The sequence below is a fragment of the Adiantum capillus-veneris genome, chromosome 20 (genome assembly GCF_014529385.1).
Source record: "Adiantum capillus-veneris isolate H3 chromosome 20, ASM1452938v2, whole genome shotgun sequence".
Taxonomy (NCBI): Eukaryota; Viridiplantae; Streptophyta; class Polypodiopsida; order Polypodiales; family Pteridaceae; genus Adiantum; species Adiantum capillus-veneris.
The window spans coordinates 57,708,796-57,731,500 of NC_140950.1; the positions used below are offsets into that span (position 1 = coordinate 57,708,796).

Here is a 22,705-nt window from a genome sequence, read left to right on the forward strand (position 1 = left end):
GCAAGAGAAGACTCATATTTGCAATCCTCTTTTCTAACCGATGGATAATCACATTTCGATTTTGAGACTTGCATTTGTTCCTAGTCTCTTGCTTAATTAATTGAGTGTAAGCAATCTCATTTTGGTTGAAGTTTTTCACTAACTGTTTTGAAGCTCTATCTAATGTTTTGAGTGCTTAAATCTCAATATTATGTTGTTTTGTTGATAGGAGATTAATCCTAGACTTAGGAGAATGAGTGTTTTGAAGCTCTATCTAATGTTTTGAGTGCTTAAGTCTCAATATTATGTTGTTTTGTTGATAGGAGATTAATCCTAGACTTAGGAGAACTCATTCTGCCACTTTTATTTTACTTTTTTTTACTTGGTTGATGATGAATTATGATTTGTGTCCCCACTAAAATGATGTAAAATTGTTGAGGTTTGTTCTTTTGAAAAGAAAACTATATTTTGAACTCGAAGTGCAATTGTGTGATCAAAATTTTAAAAAACATTAACTAATAAACTCATAGCCATTAAGTGAATTGATATGCAGATAGTCAAAAGCCTTGCAAGTTGAGGTGATTCTAGGTTAAGAATCTTTGGAGCAACCAAAATAGGTAAAAAGTCAGGATTTTGTAAGAAGTTGATCCATTCTGGATGTTTCCAAGTAGGGCATCTATGGATTTGTGGAGCTTCTGATTGTGAGAATTTAGCCAAAGAATATTTCACACTAGAGAGACCAATAGAGAATAAAGAAGATTTCTCAAAAACATTTCTTGAAGATTTATTTGAGCCATTTGGATGGAACCAAATCTTGGCTACTCTAGCTCTACTAAATTTTAGGACAAGAAAGGATACAATATCGCATCATTCCAAATGGTCAGCATAATCATGGAGTCAGATTCAAAAAGAGCAAGGTATGAAAGAAATCATTGCATCTAATTGAATAGTAGATGCAATTTCCATAATAGACTTGAGTGAAAAGGAAGAAGAGTTCTGTGACTCATAGAAAATTGGACTTCTTGAAATGGATGTTGCTGATGAGGGTAGTAGTAACTCGGAGAGTGAAACAAAAACAAAGGAGAAAAGAGGTGGTCTTTTATGACTTTCCAAACCAAAATCCAAGGATCCAAGAGATATATTGATCTAAACGGTTAAAGAAGGACAAGCAAACAAGGGAAGACTCTATGCCTCTCATGAAAAACAAAACGTAGTACTTAATGCTTGTTGGAGCTATAAATTGTGTTAAAAAGAAAATCACCAAATGATTCACATGTTCCAACAAAAACATGAAATCCTAAGAAGCACAGAAAATCTAAAAAGAAAGAAAGAATATAAACATCATCAATAGTGACGATAAGTGAGTGAAATATGATAAGTTGAAATGCACTTTGAAAGAGGTATGGGCGGAAAAAATGGAGAGTGAGAAAACATCAGACACAAATCAATTTGATGTACCCTCCCACTATAAATAGTACACCATCCAAGACAAAAGAATTGTAGTTCAACAACCTACGAGAGAGTTTAAGGAACTAAGAACATCTTATGATGGTCTTGAGAAAGCAAGAAAAATAGACTTAGCTAAACCAAGAGAAGAGCCAAGACCTGCTTATATTGGTACTAACCTAATGGAAGAGGAAGAGCAGCTCTTGATAGCTACTGTCAAGGAGTACAGAGGTATGTTTTCTTGGTCATGCAAAGACCTTAAGGGAGTAGACCCTGACATATGTCAACACACGATTCCTTTAAGTGTGATGAAAAACCTGCATCCGTATACAAATATTGAAAAATTTACAAAGAAGATCAAGGAGGAGATAGGCAAGCTTAAAGAAGCCAAATTTATTTACAAGATAGAACACACTCATTGCGTTTCTCCAATTGTGGTAGTAACCAAAAAGAATGGAAAATTAAGGATGTGTGTGAATCTTAAAAAAGTAAATGCAACTCCTATTAGAGATAACTATCCCTTGCCTATCACTCATCATTTGATTTAGAGAGTCATAGAGACAAGGAAGCTTACAACTTTCTTGATGGCCTTTTAGGCTACGATCAACTTGTAATAAGGCCAAAAGATCAATATAAGATAGAAACTGAAAGGGATATATTTGCATACAAGGTGATCCCATTTGGATTGATCAATGCACTTGTCACATTCCAGAGGCTAATGAGTTATGCCTTTAAAGAATATTTACAGTTATTCTTGGAGATATATATGGACAACTTATGCCTACATTCTGTATTGAGACATGAACACATAGAGTACTTGAAAAAGATTTTTGAAAATTGTAGGACATATCGCATTTGCTTAAACGAAGAAAAATGTGTTTTCATAGTAAGACAAGGAAAAATTCTAATCCACATTGTGTCCAAGAATGGTATTTCCGTTGATCTTGAAAAGATTCAAGTGATTATTACATTGCCAAGACCGATGAGAGGTAGAGGGATACAAGCCTTTATGGCCACTATGGATACTATAAACAATTTACCTATATGTATGCGATCATAACCAAGCCTCTCTATTACTTGATAACAATTAACCTATATGTCCTAAGGATTATGTATATGTGTCTGGTGATTTTCTATTCAACACACTTGCTTACTTGTTGCAAAATGGAGTTGCATCTAACACTTTTCATAAAATGATCATACACGATTTTGTTGCATGTTCTAACAATTGTGAGGATGAAGCAATAAGATATTTGAGAACAATAATATTGCTAGACGTCTTACTAACTTTGCATGGTATCTACTTACTAAACGAGTACTTTGAAAGAATGCAATTAGGTCTCCCCAATCTCAGAAAAATAAAAAATATTTCAAAACATATCAAGTGCATAAGTGAAGTGTAAGTTCAAGAAATGAAAAGATAGATGAAGGTGGAAAGTAAATAGACATATGAAGGTAGGAATCTATTGAAATTATCTCTTGGAATCACTTTAAGTGGAAGAAAAAAGCTGACATATAAGATTAACATATGGTTTCTTTGTCTTTTTTGAAAAAATATTTGTAGTTTTAAAAAGGGGGTTTTTCTGTTAAAAAACAAGGTTGAAATGATGTGGAATACAGACTGTACTTATGTTGTGATATGACTATTGAGGTGTCCTAAGGATTATGTATATGTGTCTGGTGATTTTCTATTCAACACACTTGCTTACTTGTTGCAAAATGGAGTTGCATCTAACACTCTTCATAAAATGATTATACACGATTTTGTTGCATGTTCTAACAATTGTGAGGATGAAGCAATAAGATATTTGAGAACAATAATATCGCTAGACATCTTACTAACTTTGCATGGTATCTACTTACTAAACGAGTACTTTGAAAGAATACAATTAGGTCTCCCCAATCTCAAAAAAATAAAAAATATTTCAAAACATATCAAGTGCATAAGTGAAGTGTGAGTTCAAGAAATGAAAAGACAGATGAAGGTGGAAAGTAAACAGGCATATGAAGGTAGGAATCTATTGAAAGTATCTCTTGGAATCACTTTAAGTGGAAGAAAAAAGATGACATATAAGATTTACATATGGTTTCTTTGTCTCTTTAAAAAAAATATTTGTAGTTTTTAAAAGGGTGTTTTTCTCTTAAAAAACAAGGTTGAAATGATGTGGAATACATACTGTACTTATGTTGTGATATGACTATTGAGGTGTCCTAAGGATTATGTATATGTGTCTGGTGATTGTCTATTCAACACACTTGCTTACTTGTTGCAATATAGAGTTGCATCTAACACTCTTCATAAAATGATTATACACGATTTTGTTGCATGTTCTAACAATCACTACAAGAGGCTATTCATATTAGCGATGCTCACACAGCGACGCTCAAAAGAAAATTTCCTGACGCCGGCTGGGCTAAAAAAAATAACAGAGAGCGCCCAAAAACTCAGATCTCAGATCTGAGTTTTTCGGCGCCCTCAAGCAAGGAGCAGGTAACGCTCTCCCTCTCTCTCTCTTTCTCTCTTTCTTCTCCACACACACACACACACACACACACACGAGGAGAGGAAGGAGAGCCAGGTATGCTCCTTCCCTCTCCTCACTCTCATGTTCCCTTCCCCTCTTTCTCTCTCTCTCTCTCTCTCTCTCTCTCTCTCTCTCACACACACACACACACACACACACACATAGTGTTTTTGAGAGAGAGGAGAGAGAGAGAGAGAGAGAGAAAGAGTACAAACATAAACAAAAACGCACACACATACATAAAGAAAGAATTCACACACACATTGAGAGAGGAAAAGAGAGAGAGAGAGAGAGCATGCATAAACAAAAAACACACACATTGAGAGAGAAAAAGAGAGAGAGAACATGCATAAACAAAAAACGCACACATTGAGAGAGGAAAAGAGAGAGAAAACATGCATAAACAAAAAAACGCACACATATTGAGAGAGAAAGAGAGAGAAACTAATTTAACGTCGTAGGAAACTAATTAAAATTAAAAGACCTAAAGATCTAGCCGACGAGGAGTTGAACTCAAGACCTATTATTCAAGAGGGAAATGGCATAACCAATCTATCATACTTGGCATGGGTGATAGAAAGGTTATACCATTTATCTCTTTTTATTGGCACACACATCCACACACGCGCACACACACAAGAAGAAGAGAGTTATAACATCGTAGGAAACTATCCTAAAAGACGTTAAAGATTAGGTTAGATGTAGACTTACGTTAAATTAGATTTAGGTTTATTTAAGTTAAATTAGATTAGATTTAGGTTTATTTTTAGTTAGATTTACGTTTATTTACGCTAGATTTAGATTTACGTTATATTAGATTAGATTTAGGTCTCCATAGACTGCGATGCCTGCATGAAGCGGGTGAAGAAAGCCCTCAATGGAATATTGGGTATTGCTGCCTTCACTCATGGTGGGCTCCGTCGATCCAAAAGTACTGGTGAAATGTCTTCAGAAGATAGGGAAGAAGGTGGATCTTCAGGGCGGCAAGAGTCACTACATCCCCGACAATGACCATCTAGACAACCTCTAGTCATTCAACAGCAACTTCAAAGTTAGTAACAAGAGCAAGAACGGTCCAAAGGGCCAATTGTTGTCGTCAGATGTGGATGGAGATGAGGCAGCGTCACCGCCGGAAGTTAACTCTCACATCTTTAGTGATGAGAATGCCAACTCTTGCCGAGTTATGTGAAAAATTATGTGTTAAATCAATTTTAAGGTTCTTATAATCCCTGTTAGTTTAGTTCTTTGTTTTTAATATAACATAATTTACGTTAGATTTAGATTTATGTTATATTAGATTAGACTAAGGTTTCTTTAGGTTTACCCACACACACACACACACACAAGAAGAAGAGAGTTTTAACGTCGTAGGAAACTATCCCAAAAGACGTTAAAGATTAGGTTAGATGTAGACTTACGTTAAATTAGATTTAGGTTTATTTTTAGTTAGATTTACGTTTATTTAGATTTACGCTTATTTACGTTAGATCGAGTCCACGCAAGAATTACTTACAGTTTAGGGTTTAGAGTTAGACGAACAGTGAAAAGATCCACTGTGAAAAGATGTTAAGATGCTGTGAAGTGCTACAACTAGAGAAGAGGCAAAGGGGTTTTGTCCACTACATGCAGTATCATGTAGTGTTGGGTCTGTAGATTTCTTGTACCCACAAATATAGGTATTGACCAATAAAGACGAGATTATAACCCGGTGGTTCTGATCTCAGTGCACCTCTAGACCGAGGTGTGAGGGGATTGGACATGACTAGAGAATGTGAGGTAGAGAGAGAGAGAGAGAGAGAGAGATAAGACGAAGAATGCCGATAGAATATTAAATTTGTTGTCCAGGTTATAAGATTTTTATCCTCATTATGAGTAGTGACGAGGATGTGGGACTGTCCAACCGAAACACCTATCTCTCAACGAGGGTCTTATGTCCTTGTAATCAATGCAAGCATGCTGTGCGACGGACAAGACGTGTTTCTTTGCAGCACGTTCGCGAATTTGGCGAGTTCAATCCATCTATTATAGATCGAGTTGTTGCCAATTATAACTCGTCGGACTCTGACGCTGGCCAACAAGCATCAATCTTGCAACCCAATAGACGTGTTCGCAGGCGCTTTGGTCAAGCAGCATATGTGAGGCCACAAGATGTAGCCTCTGACAGCTCGGGGGATGATCATGCAGAGCACATTCCCAACGAGGCAATGTTTGAGCCCGAGATTGATGAAATGATCGAGACGATCATGGATTCAGAAAGGCTTATCTATGATGATATGAAACGTGAAGCCGATACGCCATTGTATAATGGAGCACGTATGTCTAGATTGAAAGCACTCCTGGTTCTTCTCAACATGCAGGCAAAGTTTGGATGGAGTGACACTAGCGTCACAGCGCTTTTCAGGTGATCTATTACAATTAGTTTACTTTAATAAAACTCTAAATGTATAATGATCTGATAGATTTTTACACGACTGTATCGTATTTTTATGTTGTGTAGATTGCTTAAAGAGCACATACTACCAGCTGACAATGTGATGCCAGATTTCCGAGATGAAGCCTGGAAACATATAGATGGAACATGGTCGGATTTTGCCAGGGAAGCTCGAAATTTGCGCTTAGGCCTGGCTATGGATGGCGCAAATCCATTTGGTCAAAGATCAACATCTTACACTGTATGGCCCGTTTTCATCGTCAACTACAACATTCCCCCGTGGTTGACTACGAAGAAGGGGCACCTATGGCTAAGCTTGATTGTGCCAGGGCGATATAAAGTGGAGAATATGGATGTGTATCTTCGTCCACTATTGGAAGAGCTACAACAATTGTGGATTGGCATAGAGGTGGTGGATATGAGCCGACACACAAGACGGCGGAATGCTTTGATCAGAGGCATTCTAATGTGGACCATGCATTACTATCCCGGGCTAACAGAATGCTCAGGTGATCTATTGACACTCCTCACTCAGACACTGTAAATCTTGTTTTTTCCCATAGTTGATCTATTATCATGTGGATACATGCAGGGCTTCAAACAAGCGGATACAAAGCATGTGTCACATGTGGACCTAGACTGAATGCACATAGGGCGCCCTCACTGAAGAAGCAAATCTACGAAGGTCATCAAGCGTATCTTCCAAAGAATCATGTGTTACGCGATGGCTTTTTGGGAAGAGAGCCACCAAGGATGTCTGCACAAGCATGGTTAGAGCAGAAGGAGATGTGCGATGACGGATTGCCTCCAGGGATGAAGAGACTATCTCTATGGTACGACTTACCATACTGGCCCCGACTCATGATCAATCACTTGCTCGATCCAATGCACATATTCAAGAATGTGGGTAATCTAGTATGGGACCATCTGACCGGCAAGAAAGATACTTTGGGAGCCAGAGTTGACCTTAGAAATGTGGATCGTATGGAGCAATATTGGCCGCAAACAGCGTCTGATGGATCGATAAAACTCCCTAAAGCACCATGGATTTTCACAGGAGCCCAATAACGCAAAGTAAAAGAGACCATTCGATCTTTGCGGACCCCCACTGGCGTAATGCACTCGCTCCGAACGTGTTTTACTAAAGAAGGAAAGCTTACCGGTTTGAAGTCACACGATTGGCATAAAATGTGTCAGGTACATTCATAGTGGACTTAAATATCATTGCATAAAATGTGGACTTTAATATCATTGCTGCACATACTTTACAGTTTATTTTACCGGTTGCCATTGAGGGATGTTTGTCTCTCGACATCCGTAACACAATCTACAAACTTGCAAAGCTGGTGCAATGGATCTCACAAAAGGAGATCAATGTAGACTCCATACCATTTGCCGAACTAAATGCTTCGGAGCTTGTGTGCATGTTTGAGAAACATTTTCCTACTACCATGCTAACCATTCAGGTGCATCTTCTTGTTCACATAGTTGATGAGGTGGAAATAGCTGGCACAGTTCATTCCAGATGGATTTTCTTCTTAGAACGTTTCATGAAAACGCTTAAGGGATATGTGCATCAAAAGGCACTTCCGGAGGGTAGCATGGCAGAAGGTTGGTTGGTGTCAGAGTCCCTAGTGTACATTGGAGAGTGGCTAGACGGATTTGATAAAGCCCGGGAGCGCATATCTGGGATTGTCATGTGCAATCTCGGTGTTGAGAAGAAGATGACGGAAGATCTAGAGGCTAAAATCAACCGATTTTTCATGCTTCACAATCCAGTGATGCAAAAGTGGATTTCACAATATGAGGATGCAAAGCAAGAGCGACAAAGGGCACGAATCGAGTGGAGACGGGGAAGACGACCACCGATGCACTATCCGACGGTTCTGGAGAGCCTACCAACATTCATGAGCTTAAGATGGTTGCACAACCAATTGAAAAGCGCACAACAATGCGGTGACGAAGTGACTGAGGAAGAGTGGGAGTACTCTCGGGGTTGCGCGACCAAGGTAAGTTTGCAATGTACGACTAGCTAGTGACTTTATTTCTAAACGTTTGAACGGCCACTCATAATCTTTGTTCGTTGTAGTATAAGTCATACACAGCAGCATGGTGTAAAGGTCGACATTTTAGGGTGGAACGGATCGACAAAAAGTGTTTTACTCAAGATTGTGGAATCATGGCAAAATTTGAACAGTCTAGTCAACGACGTTCCTCTGATGCAGATCCTGTGGTGGCAGAACTCACTTACTTCGGCACGCTACAAGAGATTTTGAGGATCGATTACAAAGGATTTTTTGTCGACTTGTTCGACGTGCAATGGTTCAAGATAATCATGGAGGGTCGCAATGCTACTGTGCGTAGAGGAGAGTCTGGTTTTCTTGAGGTGGATTCTACTAAGAAATGGACTGACCTAAGAGACACTTTCGTACTACCCGAGCATTGTGAACAAGTAAGTATGTAAATAGTTAACATCCCCCTTTTACAAGTTATGTGCTTGAAAGCTCTCATGTAAGTTATGTGGCTCTGGCAGGTAATATTTCATCCTACAAAGTCTACATCAAACTGGTGGTACGTCATAGAGGTAGCCCCTCGTAGTGCAAGGACGTATGAAGGCTACCATGTGCCAATCACAACGGCATCAATGGAGGAGATCAGAGAAGATGCTCAATCAGAAGCCGCTGCGGTGGTGCCAGACGAGCATCAAGATGCTACTACTCTATATGGGGTGCATGCAGAGGAGCTACAAAATGAAACAGAGGATATGTGTTTAAACGGAGAGCTCTATATAGATATAGGAAGTTATGCTGAGTTATGCGAGGATGAGAGAGAGATCTCTTAAAGCCACAAATATTGTATTTGAACAATTTTGCTCCGTGTTGTAAAAGCTCTGGCTCTCTAAGTACCTTCCATGGTGTATAACGCTCTTTTCTACTCGCACTCACATCTTTTGATTGAAAATTCTGAGTTTTCGACTTGCCTCTTCTATCACTCAATTCATTGCGTCATTGTATTTATATGCGTCATTACGTCATTGTATTTAACGGTCTTTGCGTCATTGTCTACTCTATTCATTCAATATTAAGTTTAAATATTCGTGTGTTTAATGCAGGTATGGATGATGAGGAGTTTCTTTCTTCTTTGTCACCGCAGCAGAGACAGTGGTACGTGGAGCGTCATCGCTCTGGCGCATCATCGCGCGTTCCTACTCCATCCGCATCTCCCTCTCTTTCGGAGCATTCGGCGCGCTCCGAAGCTTCGGCGTCGACGAGACGATCTTCACACTCGTCTAGACACCGGCGCTCTAGTGGTGGCGGTGGCGGTTGTTGTGGGGATTCCGCCGCCGATGCCTCCACACCGCCTCGTGTTCGACAAAGCTCTTTACCCTCCCCTTCTTTGCCCGCCCCCACACCAGCCAGAGCATCGCCATCTACGCCAGGTTTTGCGCGGCTGACTGTTCCTAGCAGCTACACACCTCTACCTACTCCGCCAGGAGCCACCCCACTCGACACTCCTCGCTTCGGTGCCCAGACACCGGTGGAGACACCTGACGTCCGTACCCCCATCGACATGCCGCTAGAGACCTCTGCCGAGACACCCAGGTTCACGCAAATTCAATGGTCAGACCGTCCTAGCCTAGGGATTTCTCCTTGCCAAGAACATGTAACACAAGCGTGCACTTATCTTAAATATAAGAATTAAGGTCAGCATTTAAATCCCAAGTCATCTGCAAGATACTTAGACATGAGCAACAAATTGACCTCACTATATTGTCCCTCCCATGCTTTCATCATAATGATTCCACTAGTATCATTTCATGATACCATCTTTATGATATAATCCGTCTTGTAACTTTGTGCTTTAAAGTTTGTCTAGAAATGTTTTTTTTCTACAAAAGAGAATTTTTCCAAGGGTTTGCGTGGATATCCAGCCTACAGATGGAGGTGATGCGTGGATAGGCCTCCACTACAAGGGTACTGAAGGGGAAGGGGCCCCTCGTCACTATATGGCACGGCTCCATCCAGGGGGGATCTATGGTGGGAAAGGGAAGCGGAAATCGCAATGCAATCTCAGTCGTCCGTCGACTCAGTGAACTAGAGATGAACTAGGGGGTGAACTAGCAGGTGAACTTAGGGCAAAAATGGCGCCCCGAGTTCACTCCTAGTTCACCTGCCTCGCGGGGTGTGGGTCAACCCGGACGTCTCGGTTGCCACACAAATGCCCTACCACCACGCTAGCGCGCGTCATTGCCCATGTTGGCATGTCACATGATCACACCCTAGTTCACCCCCAGTTCACCCACCCCTAGTTTACCCGCCCCTAGATCACCCCCAGTTCACCCGCCCCTAGTTCACCCCCAGTTCATTGCATGATCCGAAGGCTGAGATTAAATCCGCCTCGCCACCCCAAATTTGGGCCCTAGATTCCCTCTGAGCTAGAGCCGTGCCATATAGTGACGACGGGAGGGGCCCTTGGCTAGGCAGCCTTGGATCTTCAAGCTCTCCTCCATCAACCCTCGGCTGGGGAAACTTTCTGTTGCGCTGGCCGTCTACAGATGCTCAGCTTCGAATGGAGCTGACCTCGAGGGTGGTGATGCTGGCGTGGAGAGCAGGCAACAGCCTTCAAGTTTTTGGGCTTCCATGCTAGCATGTTTTGCCCTCTTTGTCAATGCGGTTGCCCCCTTGGAAGGTAGGGCCTGTAAGATGCATAAGAAGGGCGTCTCGGGGGCGGGGTGTCGGTCATGTTGATGGTCTTTTGCAAGGGCGGGTTGGTCATCCATTCTGCTCTTTTTTCAATCCGCAGGTTTCATGCTTGGGTGTGGAATTCTTCAGAGGTTTTTCGGGGACGTGTTCCATAGGATCTCTCAATTTTATCTTTGATTTGTGTGGCGGACAGTTAGTGCGGGGTGGCAGTCCGTGTTCGGCTTGCTGGCATCCTCACTTGGTCTCTCTGTGATCTTCCTCAATTGGGTGGCTCCCAATTCAACCGCAGCTCTTGGTCGGGTGGCTCCCATTATATATGAGCCGATGTATTATTAGCTTTGTTATCTTCATGAAGTGATGTCTCTCCCTTGAGGGAATGGTCGAGCAAGGGTGGGAGTCCTTTGGACTACTGTGGCAACCTTAAGGTTTTATGTTGTATTGGTTCTGTGGTCCCCTGGCTCGTTATGAGCATGGCTGCAGTGTAATTTTTTGGTTTTAATACATCAAACACTCACAATTTGTGAGTTTTGCAAAAGAAAAAGAAAAACTTGCCCTCGGGTTCGTCCATTGCTACTTCCTGTGAAGCTTCCCCCTCAATGCACCGCATTCCCACGCTCGGCTTGTTCTTCTGCTTCCCACTTCCTAAGCTATCAGATAGAGAGATTCGAGTCTGCTCCCCCTTGTTGATGCACTCGCAGCCTCGAGCACTCCTCCCAACCCCCTAGCCCCTGGGCGCAGCTTCGCCCTCGATGCAGCGCAATTCTATCCTCTTGCACACGAGCCCCTTGTTGATGGACTCGTTGTTGAGCACACGCAAATGCACGCATCATCGACAGAAGACTCGAGAGAGACAGACAGAGAAAACTCAAGATAGGCAGATTTTTTTCCAAAAAAACGGCCACGTGCCGCCAGTCGGAGCCTTATATCTAAGATTTTTTGAACTTTTTTTCGTTTTTCACAATTGAACCCATTTTTGAGTGCGCAACCGAAATTCATTCTAGTTTTAGCCCTACGTGCTTCGCCATCGCTGCCTGCACAGCGGCTGCTCAGCCTCATCTCCAGTGAGGCGCAGCCCCCCCCCCCCCCCCCCCCCCCCCCGCCCCTGCTTCTGAACAGGACCTCCTCCAGGTCTGCTCCAGGCACGATCGCGCGGCAGCTTCCAACCCCCCTCCTTGCTCGTTTTCTCGGTTCAGAGCTCTCGCGCGCTGGCTCATTCTGGACACTCTCTCCACAAGCCGGCACCGTCATAGCGCTACACACACAGTGTCGCAGCCTGCTCTTGGGGCTGCAGGCATGGCAAAACCACCTGTCTTGCATTGACAGCCGAGAGAGAGAGACTATGGCGGTTCTCCGCCTCGCATCTGCTTGGACTGCCCGAGACAAACTCCTCTGCTGGCTGACAGAGCAACACCAACTTTACAAACATCTCCAGGCTCAGTAAAAGGCCCTTCACAAAATAAAATTTATCTTTGCGTCACTTGTCAGCACTTTCAACTTTCACTTTTGATATGAGAAGGTATCCTCTGAGATACCCTTTAAACAACCCAGACCAAAATTGGCTGCGCCTACTTTGATAGACAATCAGTCTTCTTATGAAAACGTACAAATTTTTTTATCTTTGAAGAATTCTAATCTCACAACTTGGGGTATTTTGGGAATTCTGAAAAATTCCAGGGGCATTTTGGGAATTTATGACAAAATATTAAGGATTTGAGGGAATTAGAGGGGTCTTTTGGTGATTTTCCCTTAAAGACACACCGTTCTTAAGGGCAAACTTGAAATTCTCTCGATTTTTAGGTCAAAATTTGAAGCTTCTGTCGATAATTGTAACAAAACTTGTGTAAATCTCCCAATCACTCAAAATCTAACCCAACCTCGAGCAACATGCCACTCCTCGTCTCAAGCTGGCTGCTTGTCTTGCGTGCTACGACCTGCCTCGCCTAAATTCAAGCAGCCCCACTCACTGGCAATCGGAAACCAAATCCTGCCTCCCCTTGGCACCGTGTCTCCCTCTGCCTACGTTGTCCGCCCCCTCTTCTATGCTGCGACCAAAACTTGCCATGGCAGAAAGGTATTTTGTGAATTTAATAAATTTGAAGGATATTTTGGGATTTCCACAAATTAGAGTGAGGAGCCGTATTTTGGGAATTTTTCCTAGAAAGAACCACAACGAAAATAACCAATCTAGAGAGCGAAAGAGAAAAATTTAACGAATCTAGAGAGAGAGAGAGAGAGAGAGAAGAAGAAGAGAGTTTTAATGTCGCAGGATCTTAAAGATCTAACCAAGCAAACCGAAAGTGGCCAATGTCGTCGACGATTCCAATCTCGTGCTCCCAGAAGAAAATGCGGTTCGGGGGGTATTTTGAAAATTTTCACCAATTAGAGGAGTGTTTTAGTCATTTTTGAAGGAAAAACCCGGCCTTTCCTTTTCCCTTTCTCCTAATCTCAAAGGATCTTTCAAGATTCCTAGTAAAAAGACATGGGTACAAACCTGTTGGCTAGGATTTGACCTCAGGATAGCACGTAGAGAGTATAAAGTTGAATCTTAACCACTAGGCTATTTGCCTATGTTGCCCTTAGGGTTCCCTTAAGCACTTAAAAAAACAATAAACCCCACCCCACCCCCAACAACACCCCCCCCCCCCACCCCAAAAAGCCACCACAAAAACAAAAAAGAAAATTAATTAATGGCTTTCTCAAAAAGTCGTTTTTCGCACCTGCCTCTCTAAAACTGTGCAACCAAAAAAAACTTTACTTTTGGTTTTCTTTTAACATAGCCAAACAAAAGTTGAGCATTCTCAAAGAAATGGCTATAACTTTTGCTTCAAACTTGACCATTGGAGTCCTAGTGTTGTTGAAGGCTAGATTTGGGCGTGAGCATAGCCTTGAACATGTGGGTGCCTAAAATAGGGTGCACGATTGAGAATGTCCCACCATAAATATGAATCAACAACATTGGCATTTGACAATGCGCATTTGTGAAGTAGGAGCTTGCAGAGGCAACCACAACTTGATTCAAAATTTGTGTTGTTGTACAAAAGTTGTCTCTTCACGCCAAGGCATCCCCTTGCAAATAATCATGGGAACAAGGGTTGATATTGGGGACCCTCGATTGGGCACTAATCATTAAAAAATTTGCATTTAATGTGAAATGTTTTGAGCTTTCAATGATGGCAAACCGCAACAACCACCAAGTAGAAGACTAGTAGCCTCTAAAAGAGACTAATTCAACCACCAATACTCTTGAAACAACTTATGTCTATCATGTGTCAGCAACTCAATTTGATACTACTACATCTTGGTTTGGTGCATGGCAATCTTGACCTCCCACCCTTGCTGAAGTTGTTTCAATTGTGGCACTCAATGCTCAAGCATAGATTGTGGTGCTAAATTAAAGCCACACATTGTGTCACATGTAGAGATGAAGGAGGAGAAGATCAAGTTGTGCTCTAATACCACTAAGAGACATCTTTTGATGAAATATCCATGACTTGACTAGAACTCCATAAACCACAAGCAAGATTGCACATTATGCCCCACCCAACTGTTACGGTTATAGCCGGCCCTTGTTCCTATGTACAACCCCCTTTCTTGTGTGCATCTCCTAGCATAGGGATCCCACTTAGTCCCTATTTCCATAGGCTTAGTCTTGGATCTTAGCCCTAGGACAGTTGATTTGACAATAAGTTTGCAAGAAGATCTTGGAAAACATATTCATACTCTTGGAATTCTATGTGAAAGGAGACATGACATCTAGTTTGTGAGTCTTGTGAAATGGAGAATGATGAGAAAGAAGAGAATCTAGCCTGTTGGGTTGATAAATTATGATGAGAGAGAGAGAGAGAGAGAGAGAGAGAGAGACATTCTCAAACATTTGATATGAAACTTGTTGGCAAAGCATGAGGTAATGGTAATAAAAAAAAATTGTTCTGTTGAATTTTCAAATAGAGCTTGAATGTTATCCTAGACATATAAGTAAAGAGGCAGGGGCAATCTTTTCCCAGGAATAAACATGTGAGGAATCTCAAATCTCGAGCGAGATTTTCCGAGCAATCCCTAAAACGAGCAAGAGTGGCCAAGGCACACTATACAAAACAAAAACCAAACAAGATTTGTTAGGTGACTTCAATCACAAAAAAAAACTAAAACAAGATTACACCTAATTATAATGATAAACGACCACAAATGTCCTACAGAAAAAAAAACCCTTGAACAAGGATTTGGTAGAATGTTTCCATTGATGGGCTAGAACAATTGGAACCCAAACAATGGCATGTTGATACTCCTCTTCTTACAACTAGTTGCCCTAGGATATTAGAAGCTCATTTCTACCATCATTGATCCTTGTTGAAAATAGTGGCACCATGATTCCAATGGATATAAATCTCATATTCCTACCTCCCTACATGTAGGACCATGAGACTTACACTAAAAGAGTAAGGTTGTTTCCACTTGAATAAATCTCATAAATAAGAAGAGTCTGGGAGCTTGAGCTTCTCTTCACATTTTCTTCTTCTTTTCCTCCTCTCTCTTGCTCTACCTTAAGTTATTGTGGGTTGATGTATGATAACATACTATGCATTTTAAGTTACTCTAGAGAAAATGGTGGAAACTTGAAAATAATCCTATTATTGCAATGAGGCTATTCTTTTGAGAAGATCCACATCATGGTATATATCAAAGTTTGGATCACACCATCATAGGTAGCCTTTCATCGGGGGGGAGTGGGAGTTAGTGGTGTTTCCAAAGGTGGTGGCGACAAGCATGTCAAGGGAGGTGGTAATGGTGGGGGACTATAAAGAGTGCTTTGATAGAAGAGTACGCAAGGTTGATAAAGGTATGAACACTTTTCTTATGACAACTTTGTCCACATGCTAGTTCTCTTTCACCTACTCATATCAATAGAAACCTAGGTTTAGTGTACTTCCACCAAATTTTTTTGAGATTTATCTTCAAAATTCAAAGTAGAAGGTGAATAAACCTACAAGCTTTACAAAAATTTAGTGTGAAAACCTTCTCTTAAATTTTCCATGTTTATATGAGCACAGCTCAAAGTTCCTAGTCTAGTGAGTTGTCTGTCATGCCTCATCTCAAATTACTCTATCACCGTGTGATGCCTCTATGCTGAATACACTTCTTAGAGACATGGTGTATGATTGTCATTGTACTCCTTTGAAATTCTTTTCCTAATGCAGCTTAGCCCTCCATTTTTGTTTGTACTTTATCTCCTGTTTGGGAGTTGTACGTCCATCAATGCCTCATAGCAATTCAAATGGATGGTAGTCTAGCATTACGTATGCATCTGTCCTCTTGCAAGATGGTGTGGCCCAAGCATCGATCCCTAGCACACCATCAGGTAACCCCCTCGAAGGGGTAACTAGGAGGTTGGTTGTGCTACAACAAACAACATTGTGCCACATTGAGACAATTGTGCTGGCTAGGAAAGGTAAATCTCAGGGTCCCTAATCATTGAAAATTTTGGTTTTGAAGGAATCATAGGAAACTCACAATAGATGAGGCAAGAAGATATAAACAAAACCCTTTTAAAAATATCTTTGAAAGAGATGCGAACTCTTTCACGTACGGGCAGGGACCAGTGTTCGAAAAAAACTTTGTTCTGAAAACTTGACAAACCTACCTATTAGACTAAATTTGAAGATTTTTACACCATATGACGCTAAATTTCTCTATATTTTGTAGGTTTTCTCACTTTCAAGTTTAAAATTTAGAGATCTTTCTCCTCGCTCTCTCTCAATCTCTAAAAAAGAAAAAGTCTCTAAAAGAGCTCGCGCCAGCGTGGACGGGCAGAGGCAACAAAAGGAGACCTCCGGTGAGGCGTGCAACTACTAAATCGCACTTCTCTCTCTCCTTGTCGGCTAGATCTTTAAGGTCTCTTGGGATAGTTTTTTACGAAGTTAAAACTCTCTTCTTCTTCTTCTTCTTTCTCCCTTTAAAAACAACATAAAAGACATAGTAACAATCTGGGCAACAATAACAAATAGTCAAAGAAAGAGATGGGGGAAAATTACAAAATGCAAACCCTTTTAGGCTTGTAATAGTCATGCTTTCAAGAGTAAAGCAAAAAATGTATTTCATTACACAAGCTCAAAGGTCCAATGTTTCTATTTAAGTACTATCGAGTCATAGCTCTTAGCTAAATCTTGCTATGCTGCTCACTTCTTGGACTTCTTGGTGGCCTTAGGGGTAGCTGCAAGGATGCTTCAGTACTCAATACCTGTGCCAAGTGCTATTCCTTCCTGGCATTTTTCGCTCCCTGATAGCTTTTCCCTTAATTCTACGGGCTTCAAACTGATTAGACAGTGTCTTTGAATGAGCCTTCTCAGCTTTAAACTTGTGAATACTCTCCATGAGCACGTGCTTATTTTTGAACATGTTACCCTTGACCTTCATATACATACCATGGTACATATGCTTGTCAATCTTCTTAGCCTCCCAGTACTTTATTAGCAACCGACGAAGCACTCGCATCCGCCTCAACCAGAGAACTTTAGAGGGTAGCGTGGCCTCCCTAGTACCCCGCCTCTTACCATATCCTGAATGACGTCCTTTCCTTTTAGCCTCCAAAGCACGCTTTGCTCTTGCCCGTGAGTGTATCTTGGTCAGTTTTCGAATCACAAAGCCATCTTTGACCAACTTTTTGATATTTTGCCCTAAATTGGCCATATGAGAGATTTCGTTGACCTCATTGGGATCGAGCCAGACACTGATACCCACCTCCGCACAACAAAACCACTAAGAAGCATAGCACTCTTAGCAACTCCATGTGAGCATTCGACCAACCTGGGCCTCCTTTCTCCTTGCACCTCGCATGGAGCAGGCCTCCGAGTAGAGTGCTCCCTCGCAGCTCTTGCTGATGTCACCAACAAGCTAAGTGCAATTTGATAACAAGGCCGATGGTGAAGGTCTAAAATGGCCTCCCTATACACGTGGAACTCAAGGCTAATAAATAGCAAAGCTACACAAAATAAATATAAAAGGCACATCTTATATATCTATATTAAAATGAGAGGGTATGTTGTCATGTGGCAGCAAATACCTGCAAGGGCTACAGCCAGCTCCCGACAGCCATAGAGGTGGAATCGAGTGAGCAACCCGCGTGGAATCCAATGAGCAGTGGCTGGGTAGCGATCGCGTCAGGCCGCAAGCAAGAAGACCACTACCTCAACACTCACAAATGGCTTACCACGTGGACATTGGCGCGCAACAGTGGCAAGGTTTCTTAAGGTAATCTTTCGTAAATTACAGGCGCGCACATGGTAGTCAGGAGCGAACCCCCACACATAAAGAGATCAGATGCTTCAAATTCCTCCAACTCCCATTGCTACATTCAGGATCTCTTCAATTGATTGATGCTCCAACCCATGGCTCGCAAACGGTTAAGCCTTATAAGGAATGCAGCTCACACACCTTTCTCCATGGTGCCTTTTTCTTAGACGTGGCCATTGAATCCTGCCACTACGCTCAAGACGTCCAACAACACTACAAAAAGCGGGCCAACAATCAGATTGCTGCCATGGCCACTATCTGAGCCGCTCAACTCAGTGCCATGGAAGCTATTGGCAGTCGACGGCAAGTGCGTCAAGTTATCCATGGCCGCTTGCCAAGTCTACTGATTGCTAAGCGGGCCCTGGGCCTGTGCGCGCACTAAAAAGTGTGTGTGTGTGTGTGTGTGTGTGTGAGATTAAGCCTGCAGTTCCAACTACGCCCTCAGCCCGCTCTAGATAAATATCGTCCTGGTAGCCAATGTGTAGGTGGGCGAAATCGGCTACGGTCGGTCACGACACTTTTTGAGGGCGCAGCAGAACTCAGTGCGCTATCATGCACCAGCGGCAAGATCTCTGTATGCAGCGTAACAATATCGCATTCTTCCGCATAGGCCGACGTCCTAAGCTCGACCCTGCGTGTGCATGCCGCGTTAACCAGTTTTGGTCAACTGCTGGCAGCCGGTTCGCACTGACTGGCAATCGGCTCGGTTGGCTTTGTCACGATGGCAAGCAAGCCGATACTGGCAGTGCTGCTCAGCCAGGTCAACAACAAGCAACCATGATAGAGAAGTGATCAAGCCCGTAGTTTCACCTACGCCGTTAGCCAGCTCCCTTTCTCTAACAACATTGTGGGCTGTCCTGATTGGGCTGCTCATCACCCTCCTCCAGTGCCCACTCTCACGAAACCCTAATGCAACGAAGGGTACGGTCTTCTTCTTCTTCTCCTCCTCCCTCTCATGAAACAAGCTCACATACCATTTCCTTCTAGGCTTGCCTGTCAATAGCCTCCTCACTTCCGCATCCAATATAGCGATCTCCTCTCTGCACAACTCGCTCCATTCCAACGCTACCTGACCAGCATCCAGTCGGGATGCTATTGGAGCCCACGACCCGTCTAGAGCTACTCCTCCATCGCCACCTCCGGACTTCATCTCTTTCAGCTCATACATTGCAATCATGGGCACTTATACGCCCTTATGCCAATATATCTCCACCACCCACTAGTAACTTTTCTACCGATCAAAGCGGCACTACCTTGAAAGATGAGTGCCCTGCTAAAACTGTTGCAGGTGGTGCACCCATCCACTCCGTCCCCCACTCATCTTCCCTCGCCCTGTAAACATAGAGATTCATGCTAAGGTGGATGCTTAAGAAGAAAAAGTCTCCCGTGGCAAGGAACTGAAGGATGACGTTATCATGCCCAAGGTTGCAGCTCCAGCTATCTTATGCCGAAAGCCCTGCGCAAGCTTCCATTGCCTGGTTGAAGAGTTGCAGACTTGTAATTGCGAGAGAGGACCTGGGATGAAGGCCTGCAGCTTTAAGAGGTCCCGGCGAATGAAGTTGCCATTGTGGAAGTTCCGACCGCTCCATGCATGTTGATCAATAGTATGGCTCCAGCACCTGCCGGACGCGCAATCCTAGTCCTTTGAAAACATGTGCAGGGCCAATCTGCAAGGTAATGATGACGGCGATGCGACATGCCTCTCTCTCTTAGTGAAAAAGAAACTCTCTGAAAGACCGCGCGCCGGCGCGCGCTCTTTGAGAGAGTTTCTTTTTCACCAAGAGAGAGTTTTTTTGACTCAGAGATAGAGAGATAGATAGAGAGAGAGAGAGAGAGAGAGAGAGAGAGTTCTGCACCCAGATCTTCGGCGGTTGATTTTTGTTGCAGGTAGAGTTTCTATCGCCCTTGTCGGCCGGCTTCAACAAGCTTGCGCATCATGGGGTGTATGCACAGTCGCGGGAAGGGTATGTCCTCATCTGCCCTACCATACAAGAGGACTCCCCATAGCTGGCTGAAGATCTCCAATCAAGAGGTTGAGGATCATATTTGCAAGCTTGCGAAGAAGGCTTTAACTCCATCTCAAATTGGTGTTATTTTGAGAGACTCTCATGGAATTGGCCAGGTTAAGAGTGTAACTGGCAGCAAGGTCCTGCGAATTTTGAAAGGGCACGGTTTGGGCCATGAGTCCTTGAAGATTTGTACCATTTGATAAAAAAGGCGGTTGCAGTGAGAAAGCATCTGGAGAGGAATCGCAAGGATAAGGACTCTAAATTTAGATTGATTCTGGTTGAGAGCCGAGTTCATAGGTTGGCTCGCTACTAGAAGAAAACCAAGAAGCTTCCTCCCAATTGGAAATATGAGTGTGCTAGAGCAAGTACGCTTGTTTCTTAGGAACAAGCTAGGAGCTGTTCTTGGCCTTTTAGGAGTTGATGTTCTCAAGGCACAACAAAGAGATTGAGCCTTTTTGCTGTTGTTTGAGACACGACAGGCGATTGTTGTAACTGAGCTGTACTCTTTTGACACGTAAGTTGTGTTATGATTTCTGTGGCTACAATCTTCCACAGAATGTGGAGTTGAAAGCCCAAATTTCTCAAAAATAAGAGAGAGAGAGAGAGAGAGAGAGAGAGAGAGAGAGAGACCCAAAGTAATACTGAGAAATCGCCATGATGCTATCATGTTGTTGGCGATGCAGACGGCAGAGGGAAAAGAAACAAACGTCAAAGTGGACATGATGGTAGAAAAGCTTATGATGGTTATAATCCTCAAGTAATTAAGCCTGCGGCTTCAATGCAGCTTATAGCTGCTTGCACTTTTAGCAGAGTGTGTGAGGGGATTACTGGCAAACAGCTCAATGTCGAGGGAAAGACATTGGGGAATATTTCTACTAGTGCAAGTCATGGTCTGATGAGCCTTTGGCTTCAGTCACACTCCTCGTCCCAGCTTTGTTGATAACCTATTTGAAAATCTCATAAGGCAAGCATTTCGGAACAATTTGCAGACAAACAGAAACATCTCTCATGATCGATCCAACGCAGAGTACAGTGTTTGCAAGAGTTGGTTAATGTGACGTAGCTCCAAGGAGATGCAACAACATTGCAGCGGAAGTCAAGTAGTAAGTCATGCAGGTGAAATTAGGAAGCGAGAGCTAATTGGCCATCCGATATTGGAAGAAGCAGGAGGCATGAGTAGCAACTTCCACTATGAGCAGCTTCCACTACTATGATATGATTCTTGCAGCCGCCAATATATCAACTGACTACAAGTAGTAGTACTAGCACCAACATGCAACATTTTAAGAGCATAATAAATCATTGCTTATAAGATATGATGCTAATCACTACACTGCAAAATTGCAAAAAACTCTCTACTAGAAGATCTTCCCACAATCAATCGGCCACAGAGCGTATGATAAGGCCTATGATAGAATTGAATGGGAGTTCATACTTCAAAGTCTATATGATATGGGTTTGGTCAGATTCTTTTTCACATTCTTTTTGGGAATGCATCAGCTAGAATTTCAGCTAATGGTACTCTTACAGATGTTTTTCCATTGCATAAATCCATAAGACAAGGGTGCACACTTTCTCCTTTTCTCTATGCTCTCTCATATGATGCCTTGGATTGGCTTGTTAAAGATGTTATGTGGTAGGACAAACTCACTGTCATAAACGTACCTGGCTCTATGAAGCAATTGTGCCTCCAAAAGTTTGTTGATCATACCAAAGCAATTGTGAGGATTGATGTACATGCAATGGAGAATTTTAGGGATTGCCTCACTGTCTTGCAAGTGGATCGATTATTAACCATGCTAAAACTCTCGTTTGATGGGGATGCCTGCTTTGTCAAAGCCAATTTTCACCAAAAGACTTAAACTGCTGCATGGGGAGAAAAAACATGCCCATGTTTCCTGTTGACTGGTGTTTTAGGTGGAGCAATTATCTGATGGTTTATAGTTTAGCTTCTTTTTTATGTGCCATATACGTACGACACGCTAGTTATCAGCATTGATGGAGTCATGCTGTAAATATCCACTTTCTAGTAAGACAATTTAAATGATTGAAAGATCAAGACCAATTAAATTGTGAGTGGAGATCTAAATACTAAAATAGTTAATAGGAGTTTTGGTTATGACTTGAAAAGTAATGGTATTCCAAGGATCTTCTATCCTCTTGACTGAGAGAGAGAGAGAGAGAGAGAGGATCCTACGAGGAAGTGTTCACCAAAACCTTTTGTAGGAACCAATGGAAAAAAAACATTGAATATCTTAACAAAAAACTTTGGATTTTTACTGAGTTTTACACTAAAATCCTCCAAATTTAGCCAGTTTCCTTCAA

General features: G+C 42.4%; 1 protein-coding gene and 1 pseudogene across 1 annotated transcript; one reads left to right on the forward strand and one right to left on the reverse strand.

The window, feature by feature from the left end:
• Positions 1-17,312: 17,312 nt before the first annotated feature.
• On the reverse strand, positions 17,313-19,548 carry LOC147432566 (uncharacterized). The gene is made up of 3 exons (XM_086491607.1): positions 19,182-19,548; positions 17,886-18,060; positions 17,313-17,808 (listed from the first exon to the last, which is right to left on the reverse strand). Exons 1-3 carry the CDS (start codon positions 19,546-19,548, stop codon positions 17,313-17,315), a joined length of 1,038 nt encoding a protein of 345 aa, XP_086347733.1.
• Positions 19,549-20,298: 750 nt separating this feature from the next.
• Positions 20,299-20,882, forward strand: LOC147432567 (small ribosomal subunit protein uS15 pseudogene; annotated as a pseudogene).
• Positions 20,883-22,705: the final 1,823 nt, after the last annotated feature.

Bases quoted from the DNA above. Each gene is read 5' to 3' on its own strand.
- LOC147432566 (XM_086491607.1), bottom strand. From the start codon at position 19,548: ATGATTGCAATGTATGAGCTGAAAGAGATGAAGTCCGGAGGTGGCGAT. The intron at 18,061-19,181 runs GTGAAACTACGG...TATTTTGTGTAG, and splicing joins GGAGCTGGCTAACGGCGTAG to CTTTGCTATTTATTAGCCTT. The intron at 17,809-17,885 runs GTTGGTCGAATG...GGTGGGTATCAG, and splicing joins CAAGGAGAAAGGAGGCCCAG to TGTCTGGCTCGATCCCAATG.